A 17,948-nucleotide genomic window follows, 5' to 3' on the forward strand; every position below is an offset into this window, starting at 1 on the left:
AATAAAGATTTTCTTATATCTACTTGGCTGAACAATCTTGTCATTTTTTTTAAATTGCTGCTTAAATCAAACCTTATGACAATGGTGCCAGCACTACATATTTTGTAATTATATTTAGTCTCAAAATGTAAAGGAACAATCTACAATTTCGGATTTAAAAATTATTCATTTTTCGTCAAGGTCAGTGGAGTGCTTTCAATATTTTCACATTCATTGTGTTTCGACTATCATTTTTCATTCTAAACGGAGTGAATTTCAAGTTATGCTAGTGATTTGCGGTAGGCATTTTTATATTTCTTATATTAAATATCAAAATTAAATGCTCTGTAATGAAATAGCAACTTATTCTCTGAAATATTTATTATTTTTTTTAAGATGGCATCAAAAATATATAAACGCCAAATTTTCGAATTTCTCATTGAAAGTAATGCTAATTGGACCCAACAACGATACGAAAATGCTGATAAGTCGGTTGCAGTGTTGTTTAATATTGAAAGTTTGAATGGCCAGCAAAAATCAGAATTAAGAAAAATATATGCAACTATTAAAAATAAGTGGCAAAAATGCACTCGCAAGAAAGATTTATTTCTCCAGAAAAATAAAGATTGGCTTGACACGGAATTGAAATTGTACACATTCCAATACAAAGGTAAATTATCTATGATTTGTAAAATTTTTATTACTTATATAAAATATGTGAGTAAATTATTGTTCTTATTTTTATTTCATTTATTTATTTTTTGTTGTTGATAGAAACTGTTTCAAATTCAACATCAATTCCTGTAAAACGTGGTAGGCCGCAAAAAGATTATGCATCAAGTAATGAACGCACTAAAAGACGCAAACTTCGAAAATTGTGTGAAGAAGCAGAACCACAATTAATTTTCGATGCGAGCAAAAGACACCTTCGATCTAAAGGCAATGCAGAAACCGTAAAATTTATTGGAGAAATAAAATTAAATAACTCCAATTTGATACAAAAAACTTCCAATGTTAACGCTTACTCACCAGATGAAGCATTAGCTTTAATCGTTCAAACAGGATTAACGAGAAACGCATATCAAAATATTCGAAATAGTGCCTTGGAACGTGAAATAAATGTCTATCCACCCTATTACAAAGTACGAGAAGCTAAATCACATTGTTATCCATCGAAAGTCTCTATCTGCATAAGTGAAGTGAAAGCTGAAATTAATCTTCAAGACTTACTAGATCTGACAACACAACGCATCTTAAAAGTTCAATCAGATGTTTTTGCTTACACTTCTGCAGACAAAATGCAAAACATAACTTTGATTTCTAAATGGGGTTGCGATGGCAGTAGTGGTCATTCCCTGTATAAGCAAATTTTTCAAGATTCCTCAAATTCAGATGCTAGTCTTTTTATGACTTGCTTAGTGCCTCTACAACTTTACGGTACTTGCAACGGAGATCCTAAAAAAAAAATAATATTGTGGCAAAATCCCAGACCTTCTTCCACAAGATATTGCAGAGCAGTAAAACTTGAGTTCAAAAATGAAACTACTGATGCTATTCAACAAGAGAAGTTGATGATGGACATTAAAATTAAAAACCTGGTCCCTACAGCTGTGAATTTACATAATTCTCAATCTTTTGTTGTTAAGCATATTTTAGGTATGACAATGATTGACGGAAAAACGTGCAATGCGATTACTGAAACAAAGTCTGCTCAGACATGCAATATATGCAGAGCTACACCAAAAGAGATGAACGACTTGACGAAACTAATGACCAAGAAGATAAATACAGATTTTTATGAATACGGTTTATCAACACTGCACGCTTATATTCGTTTTTTTGAGTGGTTATATCATGTTTCTGTACGACTTGAAGTGAAGTGTTGGCAGAAAAGAAAAGATGTGAAAGAAAAAGTGGAAATCCGAGAAGAAAATATAAAGAAAAAGTTTCACAGAGAGATGGGTTTACCTGTAGGTATAATTATACAAGGAAAGGGTACCACGCACGACGGAAATCTGGCTCGTCGTTTTTTCGAAAACTCGAAAAAGTCTGCTGAAATTACAGGACTTAATGAAAATCTGATTTCAATGTGTAATACCATTTTGAAAGCATTATCAAGTGGATATGCAGTTGATTCCTCTAAATTTTACAATTATTCATTGGAACTTGCAAATTTTTATGTAAATGAGTATTCGTGGTATCCAATGCCAGCTAGCGTTCATAAGATATTGATTCACGGACATGATATTTTAAAATCAGCTTTATTACCTATAGGTATGATGAGTGAAGAAGCCCAAGAGGCTAGGAATAAAGATTTTAGAAATTACCGTGAAAAGTTCACAAGAAAGATATCTAGAGTACACACGAATGAAGACATATTACATATGTTTCTAATTTCGTCAGATCCAGTAATAAGTTCTCTTCGAAAATTGCCTAGTAGGAAAAGTGGTAGCATGCCTCAAGCCGTTATCGATTTATTGGAAGATCCTTCAGCAAGTTCATGTTTTATAGAAATGAAAAATTAATAGTGCCAAAGTAGTTTGTTTATATTAAATATAAATAAAAAACGTTGTTTCATAAAAATAATACTTCATGTACAAAAAAAATTATAAAAATAAACTTGAGATTATTATTTTTGTTATAACATTTTCAAAATTTTTTATATCTAGCAAAATAGATTCATTATTTTTCTTAAATTCGATAATCGAATTTGTAATTAACAATCTTAAATATTTTGATTCAATTTATTTAGTTTAAATTTGTTTTGATAAATATTTGCGATTTTACATCCATTACTTTATTTATTAAAATTATTAACCACAAATTTGTAATCAAAGATCTCAAAAACTACTATTAAATAATTTTTATTTATTTATTTGCAATTTTTTCAATTATCATCCGCCATTTTGTTTTTTTGAAATTTTGACTTCATATTTGAAATCAGTGACCAAAAAAACCTATAGGTGATCAATTTCTAGAACATTGAAGTTAATTTTCTAATTTTGACCGCATTTTTCTGATTTTGTCCCACTGTGCGCCGTCGCCAAAAACTTCAGACATGATGGATGAAACAATATAAATGCGACGGATGAGGAGGAAACTGTATAAATGCGCTTCTAAAGAAAGGTTTATATAACATTCTGATTTAAAATGTTGATGTGGTCATTAATGTTTTAGTTATTTTATGGACAAAATTGAAGATCTTTCCTACACAATGTAATTCAGTTAAATGAAATTTGTTCGCTGGGGAATTATAATTTTTTAGATCACCAGACTTCTTAGGTCTGGAAATGAATAGGACGTCTCATTTTGTTTTATATTTCGATTTAGATTTTGAGTATTTAAATAGTTTGTATTGAGAAGTTTTGGATTTTTTAATGTAAAGGGAACACAGTTTTCAGTTTATTTTTCTTCTTTTTTTTGCGGCTACGTATTCTTATAACTGACGATTAAAAAAAATTCGCTTTCTTTAAAAAAAATTTATAGTTTTTTAAGAGAACTGTAAAGCTTTAGAGGTTTTTTTTCTCCATAAAACGCAAAGAAGCTAAGAAAAAATTCGATTTTTTTTCCATCTTTTGAAAAGAATCATAGCCAAATATTCTCCTTTCACTTAAAGAGGAAGTGTTAGGGATTATTTTAATGAGAAAGCTCAATGAAAACAAGCGTAAGGCGTAACCTCTAAAATAATTTAAATAAACTATAAAATATTTTAAAGTATAAAAACGTCTGTCTTAAATAAGATTAAGGATAAAAGAATTAGCGAAGCAATCTGAAATAAAGTACACTTTTGAAGTTTGACGAGCGATAGCAAGCAGGTGCCCTAAAGGTTGAAAAAAAATAAAACTGTTACGAGTAAAAAATAAATTGTTGATTATTCTCTGAAAGAAAATTGGAATTTAAAAAGTTTTATAAGACTTTACACAGATGCAATTATGTCTATTAGCTAGAATTCCAAACTGCTTCAACACTATTTCATCAAATATCATTAGGTACTTGAGTTCATATTAATAATTTTAAACTACTTAAAAACTCTGTTCAGTTAGAGATATATACAATTTTATCGTCTGTGAACTATATTCTAATGATGTCTATATTGTAAACGTAAATATTTTAACAAAAATTCGACAAAAATGCACTTACCAGCAATGGTTTTCAAAAGACAAAATAATTGGATATTCAGAAGTAACAAAAGCACAGTCCCTTATAGCGTAAATTACATCCTATGAATTAAAAGAGAGAATTTTGTCCAGTGCTATAATTATATGCTATAATTCAATGCTATAATTATTTTATTTTTTACTCTGACGCATCGATCAGAACCATGCTTCAAACCTTCTTTTTTATCCATATGTTGTTCTGCTGTCAAATTAAAAAATTTCTTTTTTATTTGACATTTCCGATTTTCTCCCCACCAGACACTTACTTAATCCCGAACACTGACATCAATCTAGCTACTAATTAATTAAAGTATTTTTCTTAATCAGTGATATCTGATGTTTTTATTTTGTACTTAAGAATGAAAAAAAAATTATCTCTAAATAAAGAATTTGCTATATTTTAATCTTTAGAAGTCCATTTATAACTTACGCTATTTTTTTATTTCCAATGCCTACTTGTGTTAACATTTCGTCAATTCAGGCATTTACAGGGCAGACTTGTTGGCAACTCTTTCAGAGGCACCATTTTAAGTGGGCCAACGTTGCTACCACAGTAAGGACAGATAGTACAGAGAATGAAAGAGCATCCATGTCTTGCCGGGGATTCGAACCCTGAACCTTTCTGATGCAAAGCCAGTTCCCTGCCCTTTACACAGTCCTATCGGTCATAATTTACAATATAAAAACTACAAAATTCAAGGTAAATAACTAATACTAATTAAGACTGATTGTAATTTGTGATACAAAAGTGAGCAGAAACACTTCAGAATTCAAGATTATTTAACATCCAGGAAAAGTTTAACGAAACAAAAAACTCTTGTCAGTGAAAGATACAACTCAAGTGAGAAAACTTCCTTTTGTTGACCAAGACTCAATGAAGCCTTACAAAAATATTCTGAAATAATTGATTGAATTGTTCCGTTTTGAAAGCTACGTCTTACACATACAAAGTCTCTTTAAACATAGAGTTATATAGAATGAGTTATTGAAACTGTTGTTGATACAAATGTGTTTGTATTTTTATGTCCCTAATTTACTTGCATGTCACTTTTTTTTAAAAAAATACGCATATATCATGTAACATTATAACAGGAATTAAAATGAAAATTGAATTTAATATCATTAGACCAGGTACAGGCTACATTCGCTAAACGCAAATGACATTACATAACTCCAGCTCATCTAATCTAAAAATATTGTAAACTAAATCTGATAGAAAAACAAATTATAAGATCACTGAAACAACTCGAAATTGTGAGTTCCGTGGCTATGAAAAGATGGCATATATATTGTATCATAATTTCAAAATCTACATATTTCATTATCGAAAATGTATGGTAAAAGTTTAATTAATACAAATTAATACCTTGAAGAGAATGTCTGTACACATAGCTTTACCATGGGTAATTATAGGTTCTTCGTCTTCTCCTTTACCATCCCAACAATCCAATTCTAAACACCTACAGAAATAATCACGTGATTACGCTAGGATGACTTATCGTTCTCAGTTTCAAAAAATACAAATAAAAAATATTTATAATAGAGTTTTAATGCGATTTATAGTTCATTTAGCTTTTTCTTTTCTTTCTTCTTGTAACTCATTCTACTTTTACAGGAAAGTAAGCAATTTTTTTGATCGAAAACGTTTCTATAAATTAGTTTTAACTTTTTCTTATCCATTCTCAGTAGATGAAATTTACTGTCAGAAATTAAAAAAATGTTATAAGAGAATTACGCAATTATTCATCAATTTTGGGGTAAACTACGATAGATTGATTACTTAACACATTAACTACTTCAATTATTACAATTAGTTCCAAAATCGGACGATCGTGTTGTTGTTAAAATAGAGTGAAAGTTAAAAATTCAATATTTTGATAAAGTATCTCTCAATTGGCTTCCACTTTTTAATTTTCGATAAACACTGCAGTTTATTGCTTTTGTCTGTTACTGTTCTGTATTTGAGCAATTTTCCTGAAAGACAAAAAGTAATGAAAGACAATTTGATTTAAGAAATGAAGTGTACATGTTTTTAATCGAAAAGAAACATAGATTGGTAAGTTATTATATCAATGAAGTTTGGCTAGGGAAGCTGAGCTATTTAGTTGATATTTTCGAAAAACTTAACGACTTAAATTTGAGCTTGCAGGGTGAGAATTCAACTATCATAACTGCAGCCAGTAAAATTCAAGCTTTTAAGAATAAGCTTAGTCTCTGGCAAACTGAACTGAATAAAAACAACACCATGTTCCCTTGCTTTAACGATTTTATCAAGGAAAATAATATAGATATATTTACATTTAAAAACATCATTTCCAATCACATTGAAAAGTTAAAGAAAAATTTTTCGAGAAGATTCGAGGATTTCCCTGAAAATCATGGTTGGATTCGTGATCCATTTTCCTTTGACATATTCTTCCTTTGACAACTCTTCAAATTAGTGAGAACTACTGAGTCGAAATCAATTTAAGACTCAGCCTTGACAAAAAATTTTGTCTATCCGGGGAAAAACAATATCCCATTTTATGCAGGAATGCCATCAAAGTGTTGATACAATTTGCATCAACGTATTTATGTGAAACTGGATTTAGCAAACTAGTTTCAATAAAAACAAAATACCGCTCGCGTTTAAACCCTGAAGATGATATGCGAATTGCAATTAGCAACATACATCCAAACATCGATGAGATAATTAGAAACTTGCAGCCACATACATCTCATTAAAGGGCAATTTACTGATTTTTGTGTTATACAAAAAGTATTTTCTTAAAATTATAAATAAAATTAATATGAGTCAAATATGATGATGTTTTTATTCGATGAAACGAAAGAAATGCGCGAAATATACATCTTATTTGTGAACATTTATCACTAGGGGTCGCCAAAAATTTTCTCTCTACAAAAGGGGTCGCAGTCGAAAAAAGTTTGCGCACCACTGCTCTAAACCATGATCCATCTACCGCTGAGGATATTTTATGTCAGCACTGTGGTCGGTGCAAGCCGAGTACGGAATTCGTATCGACCAGCCGTCGCTGATATTCGAACCCGGTTCACTTCACGCTCTATCCCCTGATCCAACACGGCTCAACCTCTAAGTTTTATTTTATTTTATAACCTCCGATCAACAGCCGACCTAATTTTTGGGTTTTCGACTACTAATGATCAACTCCGTAGGCTTGTAATATTGAACGCAATCCAGAAGACAAGTAAACTCCTGGATCAGTGCCCACAAAGGTATGATTTGTTATGGAAACATGGAGTACTTTGTGACCCGAAAATTAACCTTTGGTTGGAGGGGATCGAACGCACGAGCTGTTTGACATACGTCCAGTGCCCTACCAGCCAGGCTATCCCGGCCTCCAACCATTAAGTTTGAAGAAAAAAAATGGCATAAATATAATAATTTTTGAGTGACTAAATCTTTTTTTTTTCAAACACTAGGTTTTTTTTTAATTTTATTTTATGTCCGTCATTGCACAGCCGACCCAATTTTGGGCTTACGACTACTAATGTTCAACTCTGTAGCCTTGTAATTTTGGACCAATGCAAAAGACAAGGAAACTCCTGCATCAGTACCCCCAGAGGTATTGATTTGCTATGGGAACATGGAGGACTTTGCGACTCGACAGATGTAACGTGCATCAGTCATCATTTACTACGTCTTCGGCCGGCCTAGGAACGAACACGCGAACTCTTGAACATGGACCCAGTGCCCTACCAAATAGGCTATCCCGGCCCAACCACGAAGTTTGAAAAAATTGCAGTCACCGTGAAATCATTATATTTATGCCATTGAGTAATGGGGAAATCAAACCCTTTGCTGATATTTCCAATGAGCCTGTCAAATTAAAAAAGAAGTCTCCATTATTTTCTAATCAGCCGAACAAGTTTTAGACTAACTGTTCCTAGACTACATTTTCGGATGAATGTCATCGGGCATCTTTTTTGGGCTCATAGTTATGAACCAAGAAAGTTTTAAGCTAGTAAGAAAACCTATCACTCACTCAATCAGCCTGTTTAATTTCAGGTCATTCACTATTACCTCAAATAATTTCTAACTAATGAGAAAACATATCATTCATTGCTGAGTTAGTATGATTCACTATACGTCTTACTTCAAAATGGGGACATTAAAACAATGCTCCTAGTAATATGCCTCAACTAATTCAGGCCGATTGTATAAATCTTGGTATATTTTTAATAATTCCGAAAGCAAATATGGGTTAATTATAAAAATCTTGAATACCATCAGATAGAGAAAATAGTGATTACTTTTTTTATCAGCCTTGTACATTGACGAATTCGTGGCTATATTTGCAAGCAACCAATGAGCCCAATTGGGTATACTATAGCCTACGTCACAGGTTGTGTTATTCCTACTAAATTTAACCCATGAACGGCATTTTCTGCAAGCCTAACTTCAAGCCACAAATAAACAAACGAAGTGTTTGATCGTTTAAATAGCTGCTCGCCAGATTTTATTGCATTATAAAGAAAAGTAATTGATATTCGATTTTTGATTAATAATTGATTTATGTGGATAGTGGCATTTATGTGGATAGTGGCATAGAATTTAGCATTGCGTCATGGTAAATGTTATTCCTACTAAGTGGAAGTAGTTGTGTTTTTTTTATATTATACCCAATTCCCAGCGATGCCTGGACGATACGAATTCTACTCCCAACTCATGGCAACCACAGAGCTGAAGTAAAATAACCTCAGCGGATCATGATCCTTTGCCCAGAGGAGGTTGGCGTGGTTTTTCTCTACTTGTCACACATACGAGGGTTAGTTCCATCAAAAAACCTTCCACGAAGGATATTTTATCTTAATGGTTGATCCAAATGTTTCCTAGTCTTCTAGGTTGGGTTTAAATTTATAGGATTATGGAATTAAACATGATAGTCGTAATTCTAAAACTGTTCCACACTGGTTATGAAATGAAAAGAACAAAAAATTAGCTTACAGCTTTATATTATTAATATTTTATAGTGGCCATGAAGATTATAAAGATGTCTTATGAGATAAGTTGGGATAAAACAAGTTTCCTAAATATTGACATGGCGTTCATTTCAAAAACTATGCATTTCATGACTACGGAATACTTGTTTTGAATAGAGACATTCTTAGAGAGTTAGATGTATTCTCCAATTTTTACAAACGAAAATAAATAATGTTATAATTATAAATAAAAAAAGGGGGTGAATTTTACCTGCAACCGGCTAAAAGAACTTGGCGATACATTTCAACAGAAGATTTCCCGCCAAATTGTCGTCCTGAGAGATAAGTATTGTGAGAGGAATTAATGTAATAATGGGCAAGAGGTTGATCCATCTCCATGTAAATGTCTAATCTATCTAAAAATACTGGGGCGTTTTCATCGGACATTAGATAACGAACAAAACCATCTTTGCTCATTTTTCCTACCGAAAATAAGAGAAAAATTATAACAATTAAGTACATTATTAAAAAAATATTATGCATACAATTATTCAATAATTGATCACGTTGATCTTCTCATTTACTAACGAAGTAAAATTAACCTCATGTGATTTTGAAAACAATTAGTTTCAGAACTTGACGTTACTGTAACATGAATCTTAAAACACAGCGTATTATCACTGACACTTCTTCTGACTTGAGCAAAATAAAAAACGGATTCCCCTAAATAACTTTATATCCAATGATCAATTCTTCAAAAATCGTATTTGAAAGGTACGACTTTTTTTAAAATTCGATTTCTCAGGAACTATTCGACCGATTTCGTTCAAATTTCGTATTTTACAGAATTTTTTATTCGGAGAAAGTACATTTTTGTGTCTGCTTTCGTAACTTAAAATATCGTCTAATCTTACTAATTAGCAAATTTCTGAACACCCCTTCAAACCATTAAGATTGAAATCCGATCAATTAATCAAAGGTTAATCAGTCAGGGTAATTAGTTTATTTTTTTATTATTATTATTATTTTTATTCATCCACTGTACATTCAATCTAACACAAAATATATTTCATGAGGGATTAAATAAGGAGTTGCTTGAGTTACATTAATTCCTTGAATTATCCCAGCCCCAGTTCTTAATACTTAGAAATATTATGCTTTATCATGTTTTTATTAAAACAAAATATTGATGTTATGGAAAAGCATAATTTTGTAGTAAAAAATAAATCAATCGTACTTGAAATAAAAATTAAATTCAATGCTACAGTTACTTTAAGCGGAACTATAAATTACCGAACTTAACGGTGAACTTCAAAATTTTCAAATCATTGTTTTTTATCTTCTTTTTTTTAAAAAAAATTATGTGATAGTATTAACGGAGCATCTCAATAACTTTTAATCTAATAATCGAATTATCACGCACTCAGACACAATCTTAATAGTTCAATGGGTTAATGGTTAGAGCAGACGACATTTTGAGTTAAGAAGTTTTACACAAAAATGTATTTTCACGAAATAAACACATTTTTTCGATGAATTTGGATAGTGACACTCTATAAATGGAAGAAAGCCGAAATCTGGAAAAAAGCTTCCCGATACCTAGCAAGATAAACTGTTGAAAGTTTGCAGCCCATAATGCTAAGATCATTTTTATATATGTCGCCACATCTTAACCGAATCTCAAAGTTTTTACATACAATTGTAAAACTTGTTCATCCAAAAAAAATTCCACATGCAATGTAATATTTTTTTTTTTAAATATATTTTTTTTTCATTTTATTAATAGATAAAAAAAAATTCTATTTTTAACAAATTATAATAAATAAAATTAAATTGTAAATAAATTTTGTACCATTTTAACTTATGTAATTTTAAATGCACTTCTTCAAGATGGTGAAAGATGAGGAAAATGAAATTAACTTTAAGCATGCAAAACTTTTAACCACTCTAATCACCAATCCATTGGGACCATATTTTTAAGTTTGCGGCCTCTCTCCATACTTAAAGAGTCGAATCCCTTAAAAAAAAAAAAAAAAAAAAAAAAAAAAAAAAAAAAGGGCACGTTTAATCAAAAACAGCAAGTTTTTGAATCTCAAAACATCCTCATCACAAAATAATTAGCATATTTTAGATTAGACTCGAATGATTAGAAATGCAACTTAGTGCACGTCAATCCGATCACCAGTTCCAAAGTAATTAAGATGAGTAAGTATTGATGTGTTTGGCTGATAAGATTATGTAAAGATATAAACTATCACCTTTCAAAACAACTTTTTTCAAATCCTTTAGTTTTCATTCGGATTCATTTAAAATTTAAAACTAAATAACATACAAGTAACTATTATAGTTTTCAAAAGCGCAAAGGATTTTTTTTTAATCAATATCTTTGATTTGCTGTTATTGTTGTTGCAAATGCTGCTTGCCAATCAGCAAGCCTACTTGGAAAGGCATAGGGTGCATTTCTCGTTTTTCCAGTGGCGCCATCTATGGCCAAGAATACGACTTCAACCACGCTCCATTTATCATACTCCATTTATTCATCCACAGACCATTTTTGACCTGAACAAGGGAAACGATCAATCACCGATTCAAGTCCCCCAGAGGTATTGATTTGTTATGGGAAATTGGATGACTTTGTAACGCCGAGAGTTTTTAACGTGCACCAGACACCATTTAATACACGGGGATTCTTCGAGATTCGAACTTCCGTTCTCACGTCCCACGAGCCCAACGTCTTATCAACCGGGCTATCCAGGCCAAGCATTTTTTTATTATTTAAATGTTAAACACAGACTTTTGCAAAAACTATAAAAGTATATATTAATTTTATAAGAAGTCTATATTATAAATATTTATGAAAAATCTCTTAGAAAAGTTTACAAAATGCTTAAAGCTTAATTAATTAAAAATAAATTTCCCATGGAAACTAGTTGACAAACGCTATTACTAAGTTTTAATTAAATCAGATGAAGACTACCGAATGAAATTATAAAAATTTTCTCAATTAAAATACTCATATATAGTAGGTAATGGCACCTTCTTTAACTAACTGTTCATCTTGCTCATAAACTCCAAGAATTTCACCAGCTCGCTTTTCATTATATTTCGGACATAAAATTTCATTCAATCGAGGATCTCTTTGACGCTAGAAGACATAAATAATTCATAGTAAAACTCAAATCACAACTACATAAATTTTAAAAAAATTCCGCTTTAAATAATTTAATAAATATTGAATATTGATTTTATAAATAATTACTGTTAAACAACATTTTACTAATTTTTAATTGTGAAATTATATTATATATATTAGAAAATATAAGCATAAAGAATTTATTTAACATAAAGAAACACCCAGAGATGAATATCTATTTTTATCTATATTTCTTATGCGGCACCTTAAATTCAGGTATTTCTCTATGTTTTGCAACTTAGTAATAATTCCTTTTGTTTAGTTGTCTTAATAATAGTAATAGTTTAAGTAGTGTTAAAAAAATCGGTTATACGTTAAGTATTTATTTAGATTCATTTTGTTAAGGAATGTCCCAAGCTCATATTTACGATGGTTTAAAAGACTGCCTGATAGATTGAAAATTATTACTAAAATTCATCGAACTGATATTTACGATGGTTTGTCTGATTTAATGACTGCCGGACATATTTTAAATGTCTACTAAAATTCGATACGTAGATGAACTTTGACAATATCATGGGCATCTCTTGAAAATAGTTAAAGTTGCGCAATAGCATTTCTTCCACGAGGGCAAAGCTTCCGGCCGTAGCTAGACGGTGAAAGAATTTAGTTGATATATTGTTTAAAACTAATTAAGGTCTTACAGATTACTTGGGGGAGTGGTTGAAGAACTAGAATATTCAAATTCAATTGTGCTGCGCATGCGGGTTGGTAAACATTAAATTTTATAATTTGTACAAGATAATTATAAAAGGTGACCCAGCTGGTCACCCGAAGCAGCTAGTTTAACATAATTATATTAAATAAAATGCCGGCCAGGTTGTCGTGCGGTTAGCGTGCCTGACTGCGGAGCCAGTGGCTGCGGGTTCGAATTCAGCTCTGGACATGGATGTTTCTTTCTTTCTCTTTGTGTTCTTTGTTCTTTCTCTTTTGTGTGTGTGATTGTGTGAGTGTAACCCGCCCTATAGACAGGTTTGTGGTTGTGTGACGTGGGCGACGCTGCTCCACCCCCGTGGCTTCGCCACAGATGTCCACTAGGTAACGAGAAGAGGGTAGCAGTTCGGGCACTTTCTGAGGCCAATGGACAATAGTTCCAAGTGCCCGCCATTAAAAATATATATATATATATATTAAATAAAATTACATAATTAAATCAAATTATAAAAAAAGTAAACATTTAATATTATATATATTTTTTTTAATAATTTAAATTTCGATTATAGAATTTTTTAACCACTTAAATGTGACATCACTAAGTGTTTAATTTTTATACAATATCTGAAACACCTGAAATAAGACATTATCGATATCAGTTGAAGGTTATTTCGTTTTTAAAAATATAACCTTAGAAGTAACTTATGATCGTTAAGCAATGAATTGTTAGGCAATGAATTGTTAAAATACTTACATCATTTAAAAATGTGACTAGTTGCTGAATGTTGATTGTTTCAACTTTTCCCTGAGTTCTAAGTGAGAGAATATAAAATTAATTTTTGCCTACATTCCACAAACGCTGTTTATTTTTCAGAATCATATATTTTTAATTTTTTTCTACTTCACTTTAAAATTAAAACAAAATATTTTTCTCGGCTAGAGAATGTTTTTATTGAAGATAATTTTTAAAAAACAAAAACAAATATCCCCTATATTTTTTACTTAAAGGACTTTTGTTTAAAAAAACTTATAAATAAAAACAAAACGCAAGAATATTATTGTAGTCGTTATAAACATTGAAGATACTTTTATATTATTTTTATCATTAGAAGATATTTTCTTATTATTACACTGTTTCAATTTTCATTTTGAAATTATGGTGAAATGACCGGCAGCAGTTTGTTCATCCAATTAACCATAAAGTTTATGGTAAGAAATTTTTTTTAAATCGCTTAAAACTGTTACGGTTGAAAAACCGGGAATACCTATCCGTAAACCCTGAACGGTCTTGTATCCGCTTACAAATACAGTTTCTAAAGCGAAATTTAAACGGACATTAGAGCTCTGTGGGCTCTGCGCCATTTTTGGGCGAATGATTGTTTCGTTTCTAATAGTCTAGGGCCTAGACTATTAGAAACGAAACAATCATTCGCCCAAAAATGGCGCAGAGCCCAGGGCAGTGATTCTCAACCATTGTGCCGCGGCACTTTTGTGTGCCGCCAAATTCTTAAAATGTGCCGCCAAATATTAGAAACGAGGCAATAAAAATTATAATACTTTTTTTTTATTACGAGTTAAGTTTAAATTGAAGAAAAGTGTATATATATATATATATATATATATATATATAGTATTATATATACAGGGTTTTTCATAATTCCTTCCGGGCAGGAACTGGACTATCGCATTGATGTATGCCGTGTGACCAAGGGCTCACACATATAACACCTGTAATGTATGTAAGTAAAACTTGAATAGTTTCGGAATAATTTCATATGTTTTTTTTTTTTTTTTTTTCATACTCGTCTTCTTTTTTTTACTATAACGCTTCGAAACCCCGGAGGGAATTATAAATAATCCTGCATATATATACATTTTATAATTTTTCCACGCTTTAACCGCGTGAACATCTTTGTCGGTAATTGTCTTGTCTCTGACAATCTTAAAATGAGAAGGAAGTGTTTAAATTGTCTTTGACAATTTTAAAAAATATTGAAATAAGTAGGAAATTTAATGACTATTAAAATTACAACATAAACAAAGGAAAGCAAGCTAAATATTAACTTTCAAATGGAAATAAAAGCTAATCATTAAAGTAAGCTATGCAATTAATAGTTATAAAAACTAATTAACAAAGGATAACTAACAGAAAAATAAACTAAAAATTAATAATCACCAAAAATACTAGTTAACAAGAAATCACAAAAAAATAATAGTCAATAGCTATAGAAAACAAGCTAACAATTAATAACTAGCAAAAAAAATGAATAACTGTTACTAACTAGTAAAAAATTAGTCGAAAGAAATAATTAATCCCTTAATAAGCGTTCTTTTGCAGTACACATTATTTCATTTCACATTCGAAATTATTATCGCAAACTATTTAACACAGTGTATTATCGGTAAGTGAACAACTTTTAATCTAATTTTTTTCATTGTGTGCTCTCAAATTTCGAAATCGTTAAAAGTGTGCCGCCCCCCAAAAAAGGTTGAGAATCACAGGGTAACTGATTGTTCAATGGCGCCATTGAACAGCCGACCCAATTTAGGGTAACTGATTGAAGAGTACATGACGCTAAAAACTTTTCATGTATTGATTTAACTGTTTGAATATCATTTTTTACGGTCATTTAACAGTTTTGGTGGAATATGGTAAAATAACAATTAACAAAATTGCTATTTAACACCTTTTATCGAAAGCATTTTAATAGCGTGTAATTTGAAAATATTTTCATTTTATTAATATTTTTAGAATATATTTTTATTTTATTAATATTAGTAGAAAATATTTTAATAAAATTTTTCTTATAAGAAGATATTTACAAATAGTTTTTACCCTTAAAATATATTTTAATATTATCATCATAAAATGATATTTTCATATTGATCGATTATATTTTATATCACTGATTCCTCGTTTTCACAAGACTAAAATGTAAGTATACCAACGCATCAATGATAATTTCGCAACAAAGATGCATTTTCTCCGACTTATGTCAATATACTATAATTAATATAATGTTATACTAACGCTAATATTGCTTACATTGATTGAAATAGCTCTTCAATGTCATTCCTTGGGCAAATTTTATGATAGATCTGATTAAATTTCTCTGCTGTAAAGTCTCCTGGCTCAATAACATCACTCTGAAATATATTATTTCATAATATAGTATATTTACAAGATATATTATAAAATAAAAGATTCGCTTGTGATTGGAAGTCGAGAAATGATTTTATTTTCGCTTACTTTTCCACTTGGCAACCCAACATCAGCTAGACATTGATATACCAATTTTTCTGTTTTGCCTGATGCAAATGTCTGTGCTATTCTGAAATAGAGAAGCGAGGTAAAAATAATAGTGCAGTGAATATAAATTTCAAAGTCATATCAGCAATTGTACAGAAAAATATGAAACCATGCGGTGAACATGTGTGTTTTTATTGCCAGAGTACGTGAACTCTCGTCAATTTCATTACATTTATTTTTCAGATGATAATTTTATGTGTTATTCCGTTAAACTATTACTAAAAAAATGTAAAAGGATGAGCTTTGTAAAGGAAATTGCTTCAAAAATGTTAAATATATAATAAATAAGTGAATATTATAAAAAGTATGTTATTTCGTTGTTAATCTGATAATGTGCGTAAGCAAAATAAAAATTCAAATGTAATTCAATGTGTTTCTTGTAGTTTTTTATGAGTAAAATAATTGAGTAATTTACAACAAAAAGAATTTACCTTCGAACTGGTATTTTTCCGTTAGGATCTACCATAAAGCAAAGTTTCATCCAACTAAAAAAAGGAAGAAGAAAAAATATGAATTTGAATTATGTAAATATATTTTTTTATGAATATATATGTACATGAATCTGAATTATGTAAAAATATGAATTTGACTGAAGTATTTAAAACAAAATTAAGGATCAATTTTAATGACTTACTTTACTTCGATCTCATTAAATTAATTGTATTGATAAAAACAATTTAATAAGAGCTTATTTTAGTATGTCATTTTTCGTCTTTAAGGAGTTAAATCCATTTTATGGGAAAACTAAGCTAGAGTATATTGAGTTTAGGCTCCTGTAGCAACATAAAAACGGTACCAAATTTATTACAAAGCAACTGAAAATTTTTTAGAATTAACTTACCTTTACGCAGAGATACCAACTGCTCCGTACACGCCAAAATAATTAAAAAAAACGTTAAATAACTACAAATTAAATTTTGCAAATATTTGACTATTTTTGCTTGCTTTTTAAAAGGTATAGCATGACATAAGTACTATAAAACTTTGAATTATATAAGCCTACGAATTATTTAGAAATAGTGGTGGATAAAAATCTACTAAATTGAATTTATTAAGCCAAGAATCACAATTGATAAACTAGCACTTTAAAATATACATTAAATTAAAATATACAAGTTGGCATCTCTGTTTACGTATTAACTTATACTTCAGTATTATAGAATTGAAAATTGGTATTCTCAAACTTCAAAATATAAACACTTCAGGCTTTAAAACTCATTAACAGTAAAAGTTCTTACAGCTATGGTTTTTTGAAAAGCAAAGTGAAAGCTAACAGTGCAAATTTTGTAATATTCTTAATTCAGAATGTCCATTGATAACAACTCTAAACTATTTCATTTCCAATTCCAAAATATAAATAATAATAATAATTATATATATATATATATATATATATATATATATATATATATATATATATATATATATATATATATATATATATATATATATATATATATATATATATATATATATATATATATATATATATATATATATATACACTGAAGAGCCAAAAAAACTGGTATACCTGCCTAATATCGTGTAGGGTCCCCGCGAGCACGCAGAAGTGCCGCAACACGACGTGGAATGGATTCGATCAATGTGTGAAGTAGTGCTGGAGATAATTCACACCATGAATCCCGCAGGGCTGTCCATAAACCAGTGGGAGTAAGAGGGGGTGGGGATATCTTCTGAACATCACGTTGCAAGG

At 30.3% G+C, this 17,948-nt stretch overlaps 1 protein-coding gene across 1 annotated transcript in view; it reads right to left on the reverse strand.

Annotated features, from left to right (window-relative positions):
* Window positions 1-17,948, reverse strand: part of LOC122270012 (1-phosphatidylinositol 4,5-bisphosphate phosphodiesterase) — a 69,882-nt gene that overhangs the window by 37,636 nt on the left and 14,298 nt on the right. Inside the window, exons 6-13 of the mRNA XM_087159387.1 lie at window positions 16,666-16,719; window positions 16,175-16,256; window positions 15,971-16,071; window positions 13,679-13,736; window positions 12,114-12,222; window positions 9,349-9,559; window positions 5,503-5,596; window positions 4,120-4,199 (exon numbers count right to left, since the gene is read on the reverse strand). Of these exons, the coding sequence (XP_087015513.1) occupies window positions 4,120-4,199; window positions 5,503-5,596; window positions 9,349-9,559; window positions 12,114-12,222; window positions 13,679-13,736; window positions 15,971-16,071; window positions 16,175-16,256; window positions 16,666-16,719 (789 nt within the window). The remainder of the gene's footprint in view (window positions 1-4,119; window positions 4,200-5,502; window positions 5,597-9,348; window positions 9,560-12,113; window positions 12,223-13,678; window positions 13,737-15,970; window positions 16,072-16,174; window positions 16,257-16,665; window positions 16,720-17,948) is intronic.

Source organism: Parasteatoda tepidariorum, chromosome 3 (assembly GCF_982258835.1).
Source record: "Parasteatoda tepidariorum strain Cologne lab strain chromosome 3, Ptep-v5.0, whole genome shotgun sequence".
Classification (NCBI taxonomy): Eukaryota; Metazoa; Arthropoda; class Arachnida; order Araneae; family Theridiidae; genus Parasteatoda; species Parasteatoda tepidariorum.